At 41.1% G+C, this 23,939-nt stretch overlaps 1 protein-coding gene across 1 annotated transcript in view; it reads right to left on the reverse strand.

Moving 5' to 3' along the window:
• The window catches only part of Nrx-1 (Neurexin 1), a 99,090-nt gene extending 80,108 nt beyond the window's left edge, over window positions 1-18,982 (reverse strand). Inside the window, exon 1 of the mRNA XM_072304420.1 lies at window positions 18,159-18,982. Within this exon, the coding sequence (XP_072160521.1) occupies window positions 18,159-18,749 (591 nt within the window). The 5' untranslated portion in view covers window positions 18,750-18,982. The remainder of the gene's footprint in view (window positions 1-18,158) is intronic.
• Window positions 18,983-23,939: the final 4,957 nt, after the last annotated feature.

Here is a 23,939-nt window from a genome sequence, read left to right on the forward strand (position 1 = left end):
GATCTAGAGGTGGACTCTCAGGATAGCGTGGAATATCCCTTCAGTTTGGCCTCAACTTGAGAGCTTTTTTGGAGCTTGGGAGTTGATTTTAGAGAGAACCAGTGGCACCATCTTATTTCTCGCGAACTTTTACATAAGAATCAACAGTCAAATCGCAAATTCCTCACACATGCAACATCTCCATTCTGGTACACGGAAAAATTCACCGAAAAAAATAGTGCTGTTCACAGGGCTCCTGCAATTCTTTTGTAACACTCACAGAAGCTTCCGTTATGAACAGAGTACTCTGTTCCCACGACCAAAGTTCTGCTCTCACGACAGAAAAATTCTATAAGTGTAACAAAGAATCTGCAGGAGCCCTGTGTACAGAAGGTTCTTTCGACAGTACCATCTATTTTTTTCCGTGTTGGTCCGAGTTTCTCCACGCATTTCTAGTTTCAACACGGCGTGTCGGATCGATCCGGGCGAACATTCGGAATTACATCTGGCTCTCAATCGCGTCTTTTCTCGCTCGCGCGAGCGCAGAAGATTCGCACGCGAGAAACATCTTGATTGCTCCTCGGAGCCTCGTCTGTGCTTTAATTCAACGCCCTAAGTTCAAAGCCAAACACTCTCCCTCCGCGGGCGGAGAGTGTTTGTTGACTCCCGAGCTTTTACGCGCGCGCCAAAACCGGGATGTTGACAACTTTCGCGACAGCTCGGAAAAAAGCTTTTTCCTGCGCACTGAAAAAAAATCTCGGTGTGTTTACTAAGAAAAGGGTAAAATTACCAAGAATTCAGGGTTCTATTTGATCCCAGTTTTTTCTTAGTAAAATTACCATTTATGGAATTGGTAATTTTACCGAGAAATCTCGGTAAAACTATTGACTTTCTCTGTAATTTTACTGGACCCCAGCAAAAACGCCAATATTTATTTATCTATTTTTATTTTATCGACTGTGGTAGAATTACTAAGATAAAATGGCAAAGTTACCGGGAATTGATTACCAATAAAAGTGGTATTCTTACCTGAAAAAACAGTAAAAATACCGGTTTTTAGGTAAGCTCACTAGTCTGTCTTGGTAAAATTACCAATAATTGGTGACAAAAGTGCGATGGTAAAGGTACCAACGGACCTTGGTAAAAACGCCGAGAATTTTTTTTCAGTGCGGTTGGATGGGAATATCTTGGAGGAAGAATGGACCACTAGACAAGGTACGAATTTAAGCATTCTATTTCATGTTTATTGACCAGAATTTCACGTAGAACACGATTCGCACAACGAAAATTGCCGAAATAAACTTCTAACGAAGATATTAACTTTTTATAACTTCACATTGGTCACGAGGAATTTGAACTGCCCGCTCGCAAGAAACTCAAAGCTCGAGACGTATCGTGCCATCGTGCCTTCAATTTTGCGTATATGCAATACGGACATCCATCAAGTACGAATAGTTGTATCTCTGCGCCGTCATCAAAGCGCTTCATTTCTCTTGCTCTATTTCCATTTTGCGTTTATTTCCAATGGACCACTAGACAAGGTACGACTTTAAGCATTCTAATTCGTGTTTATTAACCAGAATTTCACGTAGAACAAGATTCGCGCAACGAAAATTAATGAAATAAACTTCTGACGAAGATATGAACATTTTAAAATTGCACGTTGGTCAAGAGGAATTTGAACTGCCCGCTCACAAGAAACTCAAAGCTCTACGTGAGTCAAATCGCGCACTACAACGGTTTCAACAAGCTTCTCAATCAAGTAATGTTCATTTCCCACCATGTGTTGTTCAAACTATAAGCGACTTGCTATAGCCGAGACAAAGTGTCAAGATTGAGGTTGCCATATATATCGCAGAGACTGTCATGATAACGTTTAACGTTTAGTTACGCGTCAATGTAAGAGAATTGAGTTTTCATGAGCGGGTGGTTTGAATTCATGCATTAAGAATCATTAAATATCTTCGTAAGGAGTCGATTTTGGTAAATTTTGTTGTGCGCATCGTGTTTTGGTTAAGAAAAATGTATCAGAATGCTAAAATTCGTGCCTTGTTTAGTGGTCCATTCGAGAGCAAAAGCACAGTGACTAAAAATAATAGTGTTATCCGTGTAGTAGGTGTAGTTGCGGAGAATGAGAAAATTTGGCTCGCCTTCAATTTTTGCACACGCAACACGGACGTCCACTGAGCACGAATAGTCGTATCCTCGCGCCGTGATGAAGAGTAGAATAGCAGAGGTTTCGGGACGTTCCGTCGACGATTTTTCGTCCCGCACTGGAAAAAACAATTTACTGTTTTAGCACCTAGGATGTCAAAAATATGCCTTCATGGTAATCCCAAGATGCTGCCTTTGCCCCCGCAGTTAACTTTACATCCTGTGAATGCAAAAACTGCGCGAGCAATCAAGGCAGCATCTTAGAATCACCAGACACATTCTTGATATGCTAGCTGCTAAAACAGCGTACCACTTTTTTCAGTGCGCGCACTTGTTTTGTCGAGTAGAATAAGTCCACGCGTTAAATAAGCACCAAATACTTGCTCTAAGTGTTATGTCTTAGTCCTTATGAAAAATTATATTTACAATATCGCAAAGAGAAAATTGAGAGAGAAATAGAGGTTTTCTTGTGTTAACTCATTCTTTAAACGAAATTTTCTTCTTTTGATTCATCCTTTCAAATTGACATTGGTGAATATTTGGTATTATTTCCATCCTTAAAATTTTCGGTACAAATTATACCTTATATATACTTTTTTTAACGAAACTATTACTTCATTTTAAAAACTTTTACATTTTTAAAACGCGGCAAATATTTGTAAAACATTTCTAAGCGATGACATTGATATTAATCACAATGAGCCGTAGTTACCACCTTAATATTTACTAAAGACACATTGTTTTTTCCTTCAATACATTTTCCCCCATCAAGTTAAATGAGAATAATCCATGCAGAGTGTGCGAACATGTCAGAATCATGAGTTGAAAAACGCATACTCTGCGAGTATAACTATTAGAGCCTAACATAGAGCAAAGAAGCGTGCTATTAGCGGGAAACGCGCACTGGCGCGGGGCGCCTACAAACCTAAATGGATACTTCACGCATCGCGCAATGCCTGAAGTATCCACTTAGGTTTGTAGGCGCCAATGCGCGTTCCGCTGCAGCGTGCGACGGCGCCTGAAGCAACTATTTCACAACAGAGGTGTTGCACAGTATCGTACGAAATTGAGGGCGCTCCAACACACTAAGAATGACAGGCAACCTTTAAGGACGGAGCTTTTCTCGCAAAATAAATCAACATACTACGGCACAAAAAGAGAGCGGCAGTCCAAAAATTATTTTTCTCACGCTTTTATTGTGATTTCTAGGAAAAATGTCTCCTCTCCGCTACGGGAAAAAATCGCAACAGCTCCCGTTTGGGAAATGGACGAAACGCTGAAAATGCGCGAACTTATTAGATACAAAAATTGTGAAAAAGGGTGAACTGAACTTTTCTTCACGCTTTCATTGCGATGTCTGAGAAACATTCCTTCTCTCTGCTATGGAGAATAATCGTAACAGCTCGTAAAGCAGACAAAATTATTAGAAAAATGATAGAAATTGTGAAACAAACAGAGTGAATTGAAATTGTTTTCACGCTTTTATTGTAATTTCTAAGAAACATCCCTCCGCTTAGCATTGGAAAGAATCGCAACGGCTCCATTTGACAAGTGGACTAAACACGAAAAAAATAATCACTGAAAATGCGCAAAATTAATAAAGAAATTGTGAGATATAAAGAGTAAATTGAAGTTTTTTCACCCTTTCCTTGTGATTCCTAAGCAACATCCCCCTCCTTAGCTACGGAATAGAATCGCAACAGCCCCATTTGGCAAGCTAACTGAACGCGAAAAAAATAAACACTGAAAATGCGCAAAATTACTAAAGAAATTGTGAGATATGAAGAGCGAATTTAAATTTTCTCACGGTTTCATTGGTCATTCTATGGAAAATTCCTCCGATGGAAGATGATCGCAACCGACCTCCTTGGAAAATGGACGAAACGCGAAAAATGTAGACGCCGTAAAAGCGCTAATCCACTCCAAAAATTGTGAGATGTAAAGTGTGAATCGAAATTTTTTCACGCTTTCACTGTGATTCGCAAGCAGAGTGGCAAAATTTCATGAAAAATAAAATCTTGAAATTTCACATGAAACATTCTATGAAATTTCAGAAATATATGAAAAATATTGAAAAATACCGGTTCCTTTTCATGTTCCGCAAAAAGTAAAAATTGTAACTTTCTTCCAATTTCGTGTGTTCAAGTACGGGTTGCATACTCTAGCCCCTGAAAAACATGAAATACATCACAGCCTCGTGAAATTTCACGAAACATTTCATTGAAATCACCAATCTTCAATTTCTTTCTTACGTTTCACGCCACCCTGTTCCCAAGCAACATCCCCTCCTTAGTTACGGAATAAAATCGCAACAGCCCCATTTGGCAAGCGGACGAAACGGACGAGCGAAAAGATTGGCGAAGAGCGTTGAACTAGCGACCAACCCCTCCCCGCTCACCCTTCACGCCACCCTCCATCCGCGGAGAGGACTTCGGAAGCCATTATAATATGAACATCCTTAAGTCCCTCGAACGGGTCGAAGTCCGGGGTGGCGGGGGGGGGGGGGGGGGTAAGCTCCTCCGAAACAAAAGAAAAACAGGGGCAGCGCGTGTGGATGGAAAGACGTCTGGCGCAAAAACAAAGAATTTATACTCTGTTTCGAAATATCAATAACATTAGAAAACGCTCTCTCCCTCCGCCGGGGTCGCGGGGTTCGTAAGCCCCCCCCTCCCCATCGAACCCTCTCAGCAGGGGGCGCGAGACGAGAAGAGGGACTTTTTGCGACAGCATGCAAAGACTGCAGTTTTTCCTTTTTTTTCTCTCTCTCTTCTTCGGCTCCACAACCGACGACGATTGATCGAGTCTGCATTCAAGATGCCCCCCTCGCACAGTGGATCGAGTCAATCAGAGTGGTCGGACATAAAATTTTTGACTAAAACAGCGAATTTTGATGTTTATTTCCTCACATCTTAAATTTTAAGGGGTGCTCCTGGAAGACAATTTCACGAGGAAACCAATGAAGCCACTTTTAGAACCTCAAAATTTTGTATAAACGGAGTTATGAGCTTTTAAAGTTTCTAAATGTTGTCCGATTTCTCCTATTGACTCGATCCACTGTGCCTCGGCTCCGGGCTCGAGGGTGCGGGGGAGGAGGGGGGAGGGGGGTGCCTTCAAACTTGAGACCCCGGCTACGCAAACAAACTTCCCGTTCGCCCTTTGGCATTATAAATTGAAATGCAACCGCTGGAGATCGACTCGGGGTGGTTTTTTCTCTCCCCGGAGCGGCGCGGCGCCCTAAGTAGGTACTTATTGAGTGTGTGTTCCCGCTCATAGCGCATGCTGTTTCGGGACTTGTCGGCCAACAGAGAGTCAAAAGCGATGCCGCTCGGCGGTTGGAAGTTGGCGCGACGACCCCCTTGCGGGCGCGGAACTGTCTCGCGGATCGAGAACTTGGAAGCGACTGTCGTAGCGGTGCCGAGACCGAAGTTGGACGAGGTGGGTTCTGGATCGTGTTGAGAAGAGAGAAAACTGAGATGCGGCTTTATTATGTGCTTTGACGCAACACGTGCGTGCAGAATCAAATGCAGTGCATGCAAATAAAAAAAATGGAGAATTTGCATGCAAATTTTTTATTGCGTTATCTGAAAGCGCATAAAGAGCTGATTTCACGGTATTTTTTATAATTTTTTGCTGAAGTGGGAAATAACATAAAAATAGATTTAAAAGTGAGGAAATACAGCGCCTGGTGACGTCGTCTGGCGGCATTTCCCATTTAAACACGTGTATTTTAGAAAATTAGATATAATTTCGTCATATCTTCTCCAAATTGTGCAATTCATGAACCAAGGGTATCCTAGGGTTCAGTTCACTCAAAAGCCCATTAAAGTTCCCATTAAGCCATGAAATTCATCAAATTTCAGACACCTGCAAATTCTCCATCGGACCACATTTTGTAATATACCAAAATAAAGGCACTCTACCATCTACGCGTCATTATTTGTAAATTTTGCATGGGCAAGACGCTTTTAAATTTCTGTACGTGCAATGGAGGCCATTTCGTTGAGAAAAAAAAGGATGAAGGTGTTCACATTGAACCGAATTTTGCGGTTAGAGACTACAATTTCTGAACGACTTAGAAACGACCTAATGGAGATGTTGCATGTGTGAGGAATTTGCGATTTGACTGTTGATTCTTATGTAAAAGTTCGCGAGAAACATGATGGTGCCACTGGTTTTCTCTGATATCAACTACCAAGCTCTAAAAAAGCTCTCAAGTTGAGGCCAAAATGGAGGGGATATCCCACGCTATCCTGAGAGTCCACCTCTACATCAAAACGAACTCTCTATGCAAAGATATGGAGCAAATACATTAGCAGGGTTGCCGTGATTTCAGTTTAAGAGTCCCCAAATAAGGTGGCTGCCCTGTCAATGTATTTGTTCCCTATCTTTGCATGGAGAGTTTATCTTGATGTAGAGGTGGACTCTCAGGATACCGTGGGATATCCTCCATTTTGGCCTCAACTTGAGAGCTTTTTTTGAGCTTGGGAGTTGATTTCAGAAAAAACCAGAGGGACCATCGTGTTTCTCGCGAACTTTTACACAAGAATCAACAGTCAAATCGCAAATTCCTCACATATACAACATCTCCATTTTCTGTACGTGCAGTGGAGGCCATTTCGTTAAGGAAAAAAGGATGAAGGTGTTCACATTGAACCGAATTTTGCAGTTAGAGACTACAATTTCTAGTTTACTTTGGAAACGACCTAATTATCATTGGTTTTCCTATGTAAATAAGCGACTATACGAATGGGTGAGCGTTTGCAGCTTCTAATAAAAGAGTTGCGCTGGTCGCACAATCGTGTTTTGATTTTTGATTCTTGTACATCAGCTAAAAATGATAAAATTCCGTATGAACCTTCGGGTGTTGTCAAATCTCTTTTGATAAAACACAAACTTTCTGGCAATCTCATGAATTTTTTCTTCCAATTTTTCAGATAATTTTGATCGCAATTGCAGCTAAAGTTCTTAAAAAGCCCAAAGAAAAATATCCACGACTTTTTTTTGAAAATAAACATTTTATCGAAGGAAATTTGGCAAGTCTTGAATGTTCATACGACGTTCTTCCTTAGCACGGCAGAATACTGCTGTGCTCGGGAAGAGGGCGGAACGTGTAAAACGACCGCACGTGCACGAGCTGATCATTATTTCTGTAAACGTGTAGGAGGAAAGTATGTCGTAAAAAAACTGTTATTGCGATAGTCCGCGAAAACACGATTTGAAAATAACAAGAGAAACGGAACCAATCGCTTCGCTGGTAAAACACATTGGATTAAAAACCCACCCCAAAATTTGGGAGATAATTTGACTTTCTTTCTATTTTTCGAATCTTACTTTCCTTAATTTTGAACGACCGAGAACCAGTTTCCGTCGGTGGTAATCGATGTATAGATCGAATTTCAACCCTGCACTTTCAGTTTTGTTTCTCATCGACGCCATGGCATTTTCAAGATGAAAGTCGGAAAAACACATCTCAACTGCAATGTAGAAAAGTCTTCTCTGTTGCTTCATATTGTCAAGGATTAGTAAAAGCTACATAATACATATTAGTTACATAAAAGTATTCATTAGTATTCATTTCATCGAAGTCTTCATTCTTCCCTAATACAACACGCACGACCACGGATCAAGAAACGTCAAAGCGCCTGCTATTTTTCCAAAAGATTTAAAATGCGCACTTTTTTGCTACAACCCTTCTCCTCTTAGAGTCTTAGGCATGGCAGTGCGAAGATGCTCGGCAAAGAGGCCCGTTTCACCCCATTTCCAAGAAATGTTGAGGTGCCTTCATTCTTCCGTAATGCAACACGCACGACCACGGATCAAGAAACGTCAAAGCGCTTCCTACTTTTTCGAAATAAGTGAAATGGGACTTTTTTGCAACAACTCTTCTCCTCTTGAGCACGGCAGTACGAAGGTGCTCGGTAAAGAGGCCCGTTTCACCCCATCTCCAAGAAACGTAAAAGTGCCTCCTAGTTTTCCAAAATAGTTGAAATGCGTATTTTTTGCAACAGCCCTTTTCCTCTCGAGCACGACAGTACGAAGGTGCTCGGTAAAGAGGCCCGTTCCACCCCATTTCCAACGCGCCCCAGCGGAGAACAAAGGAAAGGACTCAAGAGGGAATGGGATCCGAGCGTTCGGGCGCGGGGTAATCACCGTCTTAATGCTGTAAAACGCCGGGAACAGGAATCAGAGCGATGATAAACGTGACACCCATATCGTAAAAAGTCTAATGGCTTCCACGGGGAGGATTCTCTCGGTTCGGGCGGAGCGGAATCGACTGCACGCTGGATGATTGTCGTGCCGAGGTTCCAGGATAAGCCGTGCAGAAATGCATCGCAGTCCCGGTCGCGCGGCCACCAGCACAAGGAAGAGCGCCGTACGAACATTTGAGAGTTGTCAAATTTCCAGTCAAGTTCAGACATTGTTGCCAAATTTCCTTTGACAAATCACAAATTTTCGGAACATTTTGTAACTATTTTTCTTCCGCTTTTTTAGAGAATTTTGTACATAGTTTTATCTGAGGGGTCCGGAAATTTCAAGGAAAAATATTCAAAAGTTTCCTCAAAAATTCATTTTTCCCGAGGAGAAATTTGGCAACTCTCAAATGTTCATATGACGTTCTCCGAACTGCCGTGCTAAGGAAGAACGTCGTATGAACCTTCAGGCGTTGCCAAAGTTCCATTGATGAAACGTGGATTTCCCAGTAAAGTTATGAATATTTCTCTTCTAATTTTCCAGATAATTTTGATGGCAATTTCACCTTAAATTACTGGAAATTTCAAGGAAAAGTTTTCATAACTTTCCTCAAGAATAAACATTTTATTCAAGGAAATTTGACAGCTCTCGAATGTTCATACTGGATGATTATCGTGCCGAGGATCCCGGATAAGCGGTGCAGAAATGCATCGCAGTCCCGGTGGCGCGGCCATCAGCACCGCCGTGCTGAGGAAGAACGCCGTATGAACATTCGAGAGTTGCCAAATTTCCTTCGGTAAAATGTTTATTCTTGAGGAAAGTTATGAAAATTTTTCCTTGAAATTTCCAGGAATTTGAGGCAAAATTGAGATCAAAATGGAGATGTTGCATGTGTGAGGAATTTGCGATTTGACCATTGATTCTTATGTAAAAGTTCGCGAGAAACACGATGGTGCCACTGATTTTCTCTAAAATCAACTCCCAAGCTCAAAAAAAGCTCTCAAGTTGAGGCCAAAATGGAGGGGACATCCCACGCTATCCTGAGAGTCCACCTCTACATCAAAACAAACTCTCCATGCAAAGATAGGGAGCAAAAACATGAGCAGTGAGGCCGTGTTTTCAATTTTAGAGTCCCCAAATAAAGTGGCAGCCCTGTCAATGTATTTGCTCCCTATCTTTGCATGGAGAGTTTGTTTTCATGTAGAGGTGGACTCTCAGGGTAGGGTGGGATATCCCCTCCATTTTGGCCTCAACTTGAGAGCTTTGTTTGAGCTTGGGAGATGATTTCAGAGAAAACCAGTGGCACCATCGTGTTTCTCGCGAACTTTTACATTAGAACCAACAGTCAAATCGGAAATTCCTCACACATGCAACATCTCCATTTAAGGTGAAATTGCGATCAAAATTATCTGGAAAATTAGCAGAGAAATATTCATAAGGTTACTGGGATATTCACGTTTCAGCAAAGGAAATTTGGCAACGCCTGAAGGTTCATACGACGTTCTTCCTTGGCACGGCAGTTAGGGAGAACGTCGTATGAACATTTGAGAGTTGTCAAATTTCTTCTCGGAAAAAATGAATTTTTGAGGAAAATTTTGAATAGTTTTCCTTGAAATTTTCGGACTCCTCAGATAAAACTACGTACAAAATTCTCTGAAAAAGCGGGAGAAAAATAGTTGCAACATTTTCCGAAAATTGTGATTTGTCAAAGGAAATTTGGCAACAATGTCTGAAGTCTCACACTGCGTTTCTTCTTAGCACGACAGAACAGGATCGTCGAAATGGTTTCTACCTCCGCATTCTCCGAAGCAGACAGCCGGATCGTTTTTGTTAGCAGTGGGAGCAGTAAATGCCAAGGGTAACAAGGGCAAATAACAGAATTTGTTTTTCGGCAAATTTTGCCGAAGCACCGTCTGTGTTGTTTGAAAATATATGAATCAGAAATAAATCATATCAAACGATTTAAAAATGGATCGCGCTGAGCAAAATGGAACCGCAAGCCACATCAGCTATTACAAATTCAATTGGGCAATTATATTTTTTACACGAATACGGTTGTGCTAATTTTTGTGCAAATTCCAGCGAACTTCTTGCATAGTGCGATGCAAATTCCTTAAAATTTTCAAAGGAATGCGCACACACGTTCTCTCGTAAACAATTAAATTGCCCAGTTAAATTTGGCAATAGCTGATATGGATTGGTTCTTTTCTGCTAAACACGGTTCAAATACTTATTTAAAAAAAAAAACCCAAATAACCTACAAAATTCTTGACGCCTAAGCTTGACATGGGCACAAAGCTGGCACTTTTCTCCTGAGGATGATTGAACTTTTCTTTGCCGTGTTTGTTTGATCAATTTGACGAATCCTTAATATTTACCGATTTTATGACTTCATCTTTTTTTGGTCTCGTATCTCCGTTTGTGACGTAGCAGACTTAGCGGCGATCGGCATGTAACACATATTAGCGCCTTACAAGACTGCACAAATACTTCACGCATTGCATCAAGCACGGTGCGGTCATTGCGGATAGCGCCTACAAGAATGCATGAATACCTCACGCATTGCGGCAAACACAGTGCGATCAGCGTGAGACGAATAGCGCCTACAAGACAGCGTGAATACTTCACGCATTGCGTCAAACACAGTGCGGTCTGCAAGGCACGGTGGCGGAAGTTAAAATCATTAATCCACATTTATGTTTGTTCTTTCATAATTTTTTCGTTCATTTCTTATGAATGGAAGGCCTTGTCCACACAGAGATAGGTTTACGAAACTTAACTTTCGCGCAAAGTTCCGTGAACTTTTGCTAGTAGTGTTGACAGGGCTTTCCCAAAAAATTTGTTCAACACCATTCAACGCGTCTTATGCACCCTTCCCCCGATGGCACGTTCATTTGATGGTTTTCATGGATGTTTCAAAACGAATGAGAAGGGGGCGGCAAAATACTAGCGGCTCGTGGGCGGCAAGTAGGTAAATCCGACCTTAGCAGCACTTCTTTTTTTTCGTTGTAACATCAACATTTGAAATTTTAGCCAAAAAATTCGTGTCAAACCTCTTCTACAAGCACGTTCTATTGTGCGCCGTTTTTATTTTACACTTCGTATATATAAGTTTGAAAAAGATTAATATACACTGAAACAACGACTGCAGGCGGCAGGCCTCTTGACCTAAGATGGAAAATAAATTTCCCTCCGAGCCAAGAGCTGTTTTCCGAGCCTTCTCTTAATCATTTCCCTTCTTTTTGAAGGTTTCACAGCGTGTAAATTGGGATGTTTATGGAGGGGTTTTGACAAGGCATCATGAGATACATGGCTTTTACGAACTTGGAGTTTACGACGGAAAAACTCTTTAATATCGCAACGAATATCTTGAGGGCGGTTTCCTTCATTTTTTAGGCATGAAAGGCATAAATTAGCATCGTAATTTGAAAGTTGTGAGCCTTCAGGATGACGGATTAGAATTTTAAATAGCTTCACCTTAAAACTATATTTTCTATTTAAAAACTGAGGCCCGTCATAATTTAGGTTTGGTTTGAAATTTTGGGGCATTTTTGGTGTCGAAATGTTCGTATAACTCTTCTTTAAGCTGGAATCCCGGTTTGTAAATTTTGTGATTTTGGTAGGAAAAAAAGAATGTAGGAGCTGAATAATTCCCTTTCCTCCTTCGACTAGTCACCTTCTCTGCTGATCCACTAACATTGGAACCCATTTAGACCTCTCTTATTTCTTTTCCTTAAACCTGCGTCGTCTTAAAACAACCAAAAAGAGCTCTTCGAAATGGGTAAAGATGTTGACCATTGTTTGGTTATTGAACAATTTACTGAGACAGTAACCAATACATCCGAAACCCTTTCATGCCCACCCCTTCGTTATCAATCAGGTTCGTTTTTTAACCATCTCAACCCTTGTGAAACATCTACAGATAAAACCTCTGGATACCTTAATTAACAAGCAATATTGAGCGTATCTCTTCCCTCTTCTCCCGATTTTTAAGAATAAAACCCGACAGAACTTTAAACAAGCAGGAAGCTCCAACGCATTGGCGTCGGAGAGCGGCTCTGGGGGCAGTAGTTGTAGTCAAGAATGAGGGCCTAGACACATTTTGTCATTGATGTACAATCCGACAACTGTCGATTCATGTTTTGTAACTTAGCAGATTTACGTAGCCGGTGTATAAATGTGTATTGGGCTTTGATATGGCGAATACATGGCATTATCACTTGTTGTATACTTTTAATTTTGAAAGCTCTTTGGAGGTCCGCTTCCTAAAAAATCTCTGGTTGATAAGTCGTTTAGCGAGGCTGCAAAAAATTTGCATTTTTATATCTGAAAGTGTAGGTATTGGTTTTTTGTATAATTGTTTTTTTGGATTGCTGGAAAAGTAACGCATACTTCTATAATTTAGGACTGAGTCAGGGAAATATAAGGTTCGTTAATTAGTAAATATTCCTAGTACCGTGTGACACTATTGTTAACGAAAAGTTTTTGCAACTTGTCAAAGAGGTTGTTGAATGATCTTCGAATAACTTTTGATGAGCTAGAGGTAATGGTTCTATCTGCAGCTCGTGGACTTCTGTACGATATTGTCCAGAATCATCTAAATTTTCAAAAAGTGTCCGCTTGTTCGATACCCAATTTGCTCATTCATGCATACAAGGAGAAGCGCATGAAAGCTTTAGCAGACATTTTGGAGATGAATCAAGAATTAGATGAAGAATTTATGACTTAAATCACGGCACCTTAATCACGGGATGACCCTAATTACGGCAACTATTTATTGTCCATGAGATGCAGATGGTTCCATTTCCCTAGCTCATCAAAAGGTATTCGAAGATCAATTTCATCAGCCACCCGTACGAACCACGTTTCTAGTGACCCGTACTTGCTTCGCACGTATGAAACATACAATCAGAGAAAACAGAATTCATCTTACAATAATCAATAATCAGTAGGACATGAATCGTTGCGATGTATAATACGACATTATAATGCGGCATTACTATTGTAATTCATTTTAATGTTTAGGGGCATTATAAATCATTATTGCCACGTCGGAATGAAATGTTGTAGACTGAATTGAAAAGCATGTTGGCAAAATTTATTATAAAAATAGTATAACATGTAGGTATATAACATAAAGGTAATACAAATTAAATGATTAGAGCGTGTATATTTCATTACATTATAGGTATATTACAATCATTTTTGTCATTGTTGGAAATTTTGATAGTTTGAATTTTGATAGTTGATAGTTGATAGTTTGAGAGTTGAAAATTTGGTTATTTTATTTAGTTAAGGTGATTCGATAGACGCCATATTTTGTGTCAGAATGGCATGCGACTTTTCCATCAATTGGTTCCATTTTTTCATTTACTCATCATTTTTCTCCAATTTTAAGTTTCGCAATTCTGTTTTCAGGAGACTAAAGCACTCACTTATCAATTTGTATATTTATTATGAGTTAAGGGTAGAGACGTATTCCTCACCGGAATTGAGGAATGGAGGTGTTACAGTATGTCCGGCATTAGGTTCCATTTCGACATCAGCGACGATCAACGCTGCGATACTGGAAGCCAGTCTTCCGATATTAAATCCCTAGCGGGAAAGAAAAAAAATGCCTAGATTTCGCTAAAAATCCCTAAATCCCCAGATTTGCTCAAATATACTTAAAAAATCCCTAGATTTTGCAAAAAGCGCCATTTTTTTATGAAGAATCATGATGTCATTCGATGTAGCGATTTGCAATATTTAAATCTGATTGGCTCGTTTGAATTTTGGCGCTCTCTGAAAGCAGTGCTAATCCAGACCAATAAAATGAAAGAATATTAGTTGATTTCTTATTATTAACAGGTTGAATGCAGTTGAATGTCAAGTACATCGAAGGACACAATCGTTTTAATTTCCGGCTTATTTGCGGGGAAAATAGTGTTGCCAAAAAGGCCTACAAAATATAGATGAAAAAATGTTTTCGATTGTCGAAGCTATAATTGAGGTTAAAAAGTTGATTTTTGGTAACTTTACCTCATCAAAAAAAAATCCCTAGATTTCCTGAAAAATCCCTAAATCCCTGGAAATTCCGGAAAATCCCTAAATCTAGGAATAAACCCTTAGACATCGGATGGCTGTTGGAAGCATTAGAGTCAACATTTGAAACGCTGCTGCAGAATTTGCCGGGAGTATAATCGAGTGTTGAAAGTCAGTAGAATTGAACAATGTAATAATTGCTTTCCGAAATAAGCGTTATAATAAAAAAACAACGAATCTGAACTGTTAATACTGGAACACACCTTCTGTAAATGTACCTTGCGAGAGATAAGTAAAAAAATAGATGTACTGGAGGAGAAGTGCTTCTCCACAGAGTTTGAAGAAGGAAAAAAAATGCCCAAATTTACTTACTTCAGCATTTTCGGCAAAATCACTGCAATTTCCGAACCTTTTTCTGGCCAGGGGCCAAAATTAAATGATTATGAAGGGCCACTCAGATGTTGTAGATAAAAATAGGACTGTTGAAAAAGTCGCCGTTTTCAATAAATATGTTCCCGGAATGGAAGAGTTAGGTTAAAAAAATTAGAGTTAAAAAATTCCCATGAGCCGAGTGCCGTAGGTTAAGGGCCCGTTCGCCAAAACTAATCGGAACTGTATGAATGAATTGCTCCTTTTAAAAATCAAAACAATATCGAATTGCGATATATTACACAGTTAAGATAGGGCTATGTCCTGTCGTAAGCGGCGACATACAGTCGATATCATTTCAATAATCGCCCCAATGGCCACGATAGTTGTTAGACGTTTACGGTTTCCCTGGTAACCTTTGTTTGCTATCAGCTGATATCGAGTAAATGACTAGGAAGCTCCAACCCAGTGGTTAAAGCTTCCTTAACCGCGAAAACTTTAAAATTCAAATTTTCAAATTTTGAACGTAAAGTACATTTTTTCCATCACGAGATAAAAGCACAAACAAGTTTTGAATTGTTGACTGTATCACCATGATTCCAAAAATACAATACACAACATAGCATTGACTAACAATAAAACAGTATGCAATAAAATAAAGTCATGACAAGGAACATAGCCGAAAATGGCGCCGATTCCCATCAACCAACGCGCGGTCTCTACAATGTAACATGCTGCATTGATACTCCCCAGCTGGGACCGTCCGGAATAGCAGCTCTAGTGCAAGCACCAGAGCCGCTAAAAAACTCTTCTTCTATATTCGGATTGTATTTTGCAAAAAGGAACCAAGAGCATTCCAAAGTTGCTAAGATTGTGCGACTTATGTTCCTTGCAATAAAATTACTGAAACCTTGCAAAAAATTAAATTTACAGTGGTAATTTTCGTATTGAATTCATAGTTTATTGAAAGTGAAAATAAAACTTGTTTTGATGCTCATTTTATATTTGTTAGGTAAAAAAGTTGCATAATCTTATCGACATTGGAATGCTTGTGGTTCCTTTTTGAGAAATGCAATCCGTTTGGCCCTGCTTTGCGCTACTTCTGAAATTTGCGAACGACGAGGTTATGTCAGGCTGGGTTAACTATTTTAAATTAGGCCTCAACGCAGTCTTCATTTTCACAGGCACCTGCTAGACGCCTCTAGAACTTCTCCCACAAAAGTTAGTTGACGTTTATCGACAGCGTTCAACCATCATATCAACTTCCAAGAGCATGCTCTGAAAAATTGTTCTAGGAGGAAGGGGGGGTGGTTGAAATTTTACACGGCCGTTCATAATCTCACGAAGCAATTCGTAATGCATTTCACTCAGAAACCCCCCGAAAACCGAGGTGATACAAATACAGAGAGGAATCTATTTTATGGCGGAGTTAATTTTGCCAATACATCATCTCATCACAAACCGGATTTTACTTTTTACTAGTCTCATTAGGTGTTTTGGAGGCACATTTGGCTCTAAAGTGAACCACACTGCAAATTTCAAATCGAGGTTTCCAACACTGCCGTGATAGCGAAAAGAGCCGTAAGTGCAAAATTTTCAAAATCGAGTTTTCTTCAAAATTCGTCTAAACTCTTTTAGATGAAATTACTGAGACAGCTAAAACAGCAAAATTTATCCTAATTTAATGAAAACGAGACGTATGAAAAAGCTGTAAGTGCACGAAAAATGACATGTTTTTTTTCTTTCAAGAAAGCCGTAGGTGCATGAGAGCCAATGAAAACAGTGCTTTCAAGAGGAATGCCACCCTTATCTGCCGATTTCTAACCTGAAAATGTGTTTGTTGTGTGTCGAACACGCTACCACAAAAGCACGCAGATGATAGCACTTACGGCTGTCTTGCCAAATACTAACCTATTAAGTAACTGAATTTTACCTTTTTCATGTACTTTAAAATAAAATCGGTCGAGTTTTAATCCCCCAAATGATTTCTAAGAGTCTATCGAATGTTTGGTTGCAATTTGACACAGAACGGAGGCTTCTTTTAATAAAATGTTCCACTCAGAAGCTTCTAGGCCCATTTTCTCAAAACTTCATGTTTGCACTTACGGCTCTCTTCACTCTCACGGCAGGGCAGACCATAAAGCCCTGTCCTCACCGGACGTTTCATGGGATTTGTCCCGAGTTCAAATCGTGGGAATGAAACTTTTAGACTTTTTCCGCGTTAAATAAAACAACCAAATTTTTTCTCGTTTTCCCTGAGTCGCTCTTAGGACTCCACAAGGACTGTACTTGGTGCTGTGATTGGTATTGACTAACTCAATATTTTTCCCAACTTCGCAAGTGAGATTTTTCCCTGGGACAAATCCCATGGAACTTTCCGTGGAGACGAGGACTTCGTTGATTCACCGCGCAAGACTTGGACCGCCTTAGCAGAGAAGAACCAAGCCTCATCAGTTATTGCCATATTTAACACGCCAATTTAATTGTTTACAAGAGGACGTTTGTGCGGATTCCTTTGAAAATTTAAGGATTTGCTTCACGCTGCACTGGATAAAAAAACACATTGGATCTAGAGTAGTCCAGACTCTTGAAAACATTGACAAGAAAAAGGACTCTTGATTCAATCAGATTTGAGCTTAAATCAAAAGGAAATCCGCTCAAATTGAGAGGCTTGGTTCTTGATTTAAGCTTAAATCTGATTGAATCAAGAGTATTTTTTCTTGTCGATGTTTTCAAGAGTCTGGACTCTAGATCCAATGTATTTTTTTCCAGTGTGGGCAGAAAATTCACACATATTTTCTTAACCTTTTTCATGTAAAACATTAAATTGCCCCATTAAATTTGGCATTGGCTGATGTGGCTTGATTCCTCTCTGCTAAACGCGATCCACTAAATTATGACCGTGCCCACACGGCTTTACTGCCGTGCTAAGGAAGAACGCTGTATGAACATTCGAGACTTGCCAAATTTCCTTGGATAAAATGTTCATTTTTGAGGAAAATTATAAATATTTTTCCTTGAAATTTTCAGAAGTTTTGGATCAAATTACAGGTAAAATTATCTGAGAGATTATTAGACGAATATTAAAAAAAATTCCTGAAAATGAGTGATTTACCAGGAGGAATTTGGCAACGCCTAAAGGCTCATACGGCGTTTTTCCTTAGCACACTGGGAAAAAAACACATTGGATCTAGAGTACAGACTCTTAAAAACATCGACAAGAAAAAATACAATAGATTCAATCAGATTTAAGCTTAAATCAAGAACCAAGCCTCTTAATTTGAGCGGATTTCCTTTTGATTTAAGCTTAAATCTGATTGAATCAAGAGTCCCTTTTCTTGTCAATGTTTTCAAGAGTCTGGATTCTAGATCCAATGTGTTTTTTTCTAGTGTAGCACGGCAGTTTACTCCAACTTCCCGGATGGCGTTTGGCTACTCACCAAGTGATAGACCTCCTGGTTGAACTCCTGGCGCCTGGGCACCGGCGACGACTGGTCAGCATAGACGACATTCCTGACCGCCACTCGGAACCGGGGCTCGAATATCACACTGGGTAGTGCCAAGAGGGTCAACTTGGTGTAATACCACGCCGGGATCCCTCCGATGTACACATCCGAATTGCTCTGCAACCGCCCGAACTGAAACTCCCTGCCTCGCGAGACCCTCGTCTGCTCCTCGCCGTCCACCCTCAACGTAGTCCGTTCGTTGCGCCTACGCACTTGCACCTTATGCCAATGCCCGTCGTTGAGGTCCCGGCCGATCGTCACGATCTGGGCGCCGCCGCCGAGGTTGTAGCGCAGCCGGAGCGCCCCCTCGACGAGCTTGATCTCGAAGAAGTCGTACATCCCGCCATCGTCCGTGTACAGGAGCAGCCCGTTGGCCTGGTCGGTCTTGAACTCGAACTCCAGGGAGCCGTTCAGCCCGGCGTTCCACTTCCGAAAGCGCGCGTAGGAGGTCGGCGATCCGTCGAGGACGAAGCCGCGGGTCACCTCGATGGCGCACAACACGAGCCACGCGGAGAGCCACCCCATCACTGTATCACCCGCGTGCGGCGGGCGGCATTTATCCGAATGAAGGCGCGGCGCGTGGTGCGGGTTGCATTTATCCGAACGAAGGCGCTACGCGTATCGCGGGTTGCGTTTCTATCCGAATGAAGGCGCGGGCTGCATTTTGGGATCACGCGGAGGCCATTCAAGCGGCTCTGCACTAGGAAGACACGCACTCCCGACGCCCGGCGGCCGCTCGCATCGACTGGGGCGCCCGCCCGGCCGGGGTGGCAGCGCGCCGGTCGCGGGTCCGGGCCGGCGCACCGCGGCCCGGCGCCCGCCCGCCCGCCCGCCGGAGCGCGGAACGTGTTCGCTTTAACTTCGACGCTTGTTCCTCAAGTTTTATATTGGATTGCGACTGTTTGTGCGTCTGTTTCCCGCGGGGTTGTCGAACCTTCGACCCGGCGCTTTTCGATTGGGAGGACTCAATCAAAGTGCCCGGGTCTTTTGGAGGGATTGCGCCCTTAGAGCGGGTGGGCTTTAAAAGAAGCAATTTGATATTTCGACGGTATAAGTCGGCAATCACATAATTCGGTCGACGACGTCGCAGACTTCCTGTCATACTTTATCTTTTAAACGGAAAACTACTCAACGGCAATTCTTTAAAACTGCCATGATTTTTCTTCTCCATGCGAAGAAAATTCTGCTTAAACTTCAAGGAATGATGTCAATTTGTTCTCCTTTGAAAAATTAACATAGAGGCGGAGATTCTCAGACACCGCAAACGACTTACACCGTCGATTTGCCTTTGTTGCACTTATGTATTTTGATCACACAAAGTGCTGAGAATGAGAGAGTAACAGGTGCACCTGGCCATTCTTTGGAAAAAACAACCCATTTTTGTGAAAAACAAAGACTGCCAAAAATGTAAACGGGACACTCTTCTCCTTAAAAAGTTTCTCCCCTCTCGGAACGACTCCTCTCACGTAATGTTCACCTGTGCTGTATCATCGTTTTTGAGGCGGGAAGCTTAAGAAAACGCATATTTTTTGTCGTAGATTGTGAAGAGATGCCGCAATCACACGCTGAATATAGAGCTGAATGTGGAAGTCAACAGTCATCGCCCAACGGCTAAAATTTAGCAAATTCGAGTTATTTTCATCCAGATGTGTATCAAATCTACTCGAATAGTTAAGAAAAATACAACATTAGTCCGATGGTTGCTAAGAATCGTTGCTGAATTTTGCGCGTCACTCGCAAAATTCAAGCATCGGGCCGATGACTTCCACATTCAAGCCACATTCAGCTCCCACATTCAGCGTGTGATTGCGGCATTAAAAGTGTATCTCAAACTTTTTCGATGAGCTCATCGTAATTTTTGAGCCATTTCATCAGAAATAACTCTTCGCTGTGGCTGAAGTTTCCAGCAGACCCATTGAAATAAAGTACCTATATACGGGAGAGTATTGCCATCTCTGTGCCACTCTCTGATTGGTTCATCAGTTGTAGGCTATCATGATGCTCCAAAGTAGGCCCAATGTAAACAAACCCGACCCGGAGGAACGAGTATTATCGGCTGAGATTTGAATGATAATCGCACTCAAAGGTCAATTTTCGGCAAAAATATCTATCGAAGTTCGATCCGGACTCAATTCAGAAATTGGATATAAAACCATTTCTATCATATCCAAAATCACGTCTGAAACTTTAGAGAACTTTGTCGCCATCTTGTTTTTTGACATTGGGCCAACTTTGGGGCTCCATGATATCCGACTAATCGGAGAGCGGCACAATTTTAGGCCTGGATACACGATCAAATTCCGAACCAATCCTGATCAAAGTAGACCTTTCGATGATTGATGTTCACAATGCAAACAGTCCTCTTTGATCAAAATTGGACGGGCCGTAAAATTTTGATCAGAATGGAGTGCCACCAATCGTCATGTCCTGCCACAGGAAACATTTCTGCCAAGTTTTCATTTTAAAATTAAGCAAATTGATGATTTTAAGACTGAGGACGCCCGACATTTTGATGGCAATTGGTTCGGGAATTTGATCGTGTATCGAGACCTTCTCTGTAGGGTGTGGTCACACGCTCAAATTTCCATCAAAATCCGATCAAATGGTGACTGGTGCGCACCATCTACCATCAAATTTCTGCGGCCTGCAAAAATTTGATGGTAGATGATGGAGCTGTGGAGTGTGGGGCTCATCCTTCATCTGATTTCCACACAACCGTGCTTATTTCATGCTTATTTCAATCAACACGCTGTTTTAATTAATTTTACTCATCAATCTAGATATAACTCTCGACCGCCATCTTGGTCATCATTTTTATCGGAATTTGACGGAAAGGACCCTACAACAAAACGGCCAAATCGGCCTAAACACGGAATCGTACGATTTTCTCAGGGATGATAGAGGGTCTTCCCAGACGCTCAAAACTGGTCATATTTTTTGCCTAACCCCCAGGGAAAAGGGGGGAGAGGGGGTCACAGTCAAAACCTTCAAATTAGCATAACTTCTCAACGGTTTGTCGTAGAAAGATGATCTTGGTGTCAAAATTTCCAGAAAAATGAGAGCTTTCAGAATATATGTATGAAATTAATTAAATTTTAAAATTTGACCCATTTTTGGGGCATTTTACAAGGTCCGGGTCCCCCTTTCGTAAATTTTCGTTATTTGAGATTTTCGGTTGTTTGGTTCGCACGGATCAAAACAAAAACAATTTTAAATGAAAGTAGAGCGTTTAAGCTTTAAAACAAGCCCAAGATGATCTTGGGAAAACGATTAGAAGCGGAGTTATGAGTCTTCAAAGTTGACGCGGCGCGCGGGAACCTTGTAGGTTCCGAGTCTCAAGGTCACCTGCGCGCCCCGGATTGCCTGCAGGTTGCAATTTTTTGTGTTTTTATGCTTCTGTAGGTCATTTTTAATGTAAATCATTCAATGAAGATAGAATAATCGACATTTTTTAATTTTACGGGAGGAGCGAGAGGGGGCTTAGAGTATCAACCATTATGTCCATCATACCTCATTGAACATTTGCTGACGATGACGATTCTACTCTTATAATTTAGAAGAAACCATGGGCCCTCAGTTCAAATATACATATGCTCCATACAGAACTGAACCATTTAGAAATTACAACCCATTGATGCCAAATTTTGGGGTACCCCTAATTTTAAAATTTTTTAATTGAGCTATAAGCTACAGCGCTTGACGGAACTCACTTGGTAAAGCCAAATAGTTTCTCGTAGAAGCAGACGAGCTTTGAGCTTCAAGACAAGTCTCAGTTATTCTTGAGGGGGCTATTTAAAACGCAGTTAAAATTTTTTGACGTTAATGTGGTGTACCTCGCCGAAGGCCCATTGTGTAAAATTAAAAAATTCTGATCAAACGATCTTCATTCAATGATTTACATTAAAAATGACCTACAGAAGCATAAAAACACAAAAACTTGCAACCTGCAGGCAATCCGGGGCGCGTAGGTGACCTTGAGACTCGGAACCTACAAGGTTCCCGCGCGCCACGTCAACTTTGAAGACTCATAACTCCGCTTCTAATCGTTTCCCCAAGATCATCTTGGGCTTGTTTTAAAGCTTAAACGCTCTACTTTCATTTGAAATTGTTTTTGTTTTGATCCGTGCGAACCAAACAACCGAAAATCTCAAATAACGAAAATTTACGAAAGGGGGACCCGGACCTTGTAAAATGCCCCAAAAATGGGTCAAATTTTAAAATTTAATTAATTTCATGCATATATTCTGAAAGCTCTCATTTTTCTGGAAATTTTGACACCAAGATCATCTTTCTACGACAAAACGTTGAGAAGTTATGCTAATTTGAAGGTTTTGACTGTGACCCCCTCTCCCCCCTTTTCCCTGGGGTTAGGCAAAAAATATGACCAGTTTTGAGCGTCTGAGAAGACCCTCTATCATCCCTGAGAAAATCGTACGATTCCGTGTTTAGGCCGATTTGGCCGTTTTGTTGTAGGGTCCTTTGATCGTGTAACCAGGCCATAAAAAAAGGATGGAGATGACAATATTCTCCAGTGTATAGGTACTCTACATTGAACCCTGTCTGGTGGCTCATTTTGAAAATCCGAATGCATACATTTCACAACACGGGGATTCTTTTGGCGCGCGAAATGAAATAAATTATCTCGCGTCGCGTTTTGCAGCGGAGCGAACGGGATTTCGTTAGAAGTTGACTTGGCTACGCTTACGAGGATAACAAAAGGCTACTTTTTTATACTTACCAAACGAAATAAAATGAAGAAAAAGACTGCTGTCCACGCTTTTCCGAGCCGGAGATTCCTCCTGGCAGACCCTCCAGCTTCCTTTCCCTCTTTGTTAATCCCCTAATCCCTCTTATCCTCACTCAGCCCGCTACGTGCTTCCCGGCGTGTTTTGAATATTTTCGCGCCGTGTAATTAAGGCCCTAACTCGGTAGTTCAAATACCTCGACGGGCGCTTTGTGCGAGCCTAAAAAGGCAAATTTTCCAGGCTCTTTGTTTTTTTCAATGGACCCTCAGTCCTCCTCGTGTTAATTTTTCCCCCGACATGTTTGCAGTTCTCGCGCTGCAAATTAAGGTAATCTCGTGGCAATACTGCCGTGCTAAGGAAGAACGCCGTATGAACATCCGAGAGTTGCCAGATTTCCACCGATGAAATGTTCATTTTTTAGGGAAGTTGTGAATATTTACTTTTGAAATTTTTAGGACTTTTCGGTGAAATTACGAGTAAAATTATCTGAAAAATTTGAAGATAAATATTCATAAGTTTACCAGGAAATTCGTGTTTTATCGAAGGAAGTCTGGCAACGCCTAAAGGATCATACGGCGTTCTTCCTTAGTATTGCAGAATATATACGTGCACGTGGTGTAAAATTTATCAAAAGTGCTTTAATTTCCCGGAACTAGTACGGAATTCCGGAACTTTTCAGATTTTCCCTGAATTTTTCCCGGGACTTTTGAAATCCCCGAGATGTTCAAATCAGGCAAAAACCGCGGTTAAATTCAAAAGTGATCGTGGACAACTGCAATTCACAGAAGGATTCTATGACGCACATCATTTCTATTACGAACCCGGATTCACCTATCCTTCTTATTTTTGCAAAGAGAGCGTTTAAACTGTCAATTGAAGTGAATGATTCAAATTGAGAATTATAGTAATTATAATACACTGACTACTCTCAACGGTTTTCGGATGGAGCCAAATGAGAGAAAATATTTTT

This window comes from Bemisia tabaci, chromosome 9 (assembly GCF_918797505.1).
Source record: "Bemisia tabaci chromosome 9, PGI_BMITA_v3".
Taxonomy (NCBI): Eukaryota; Metazoa; Arthropoda; class Insecta; order Hemiptera; family Aleyrodidae; genus Bemisia; species Bemisia tabaci.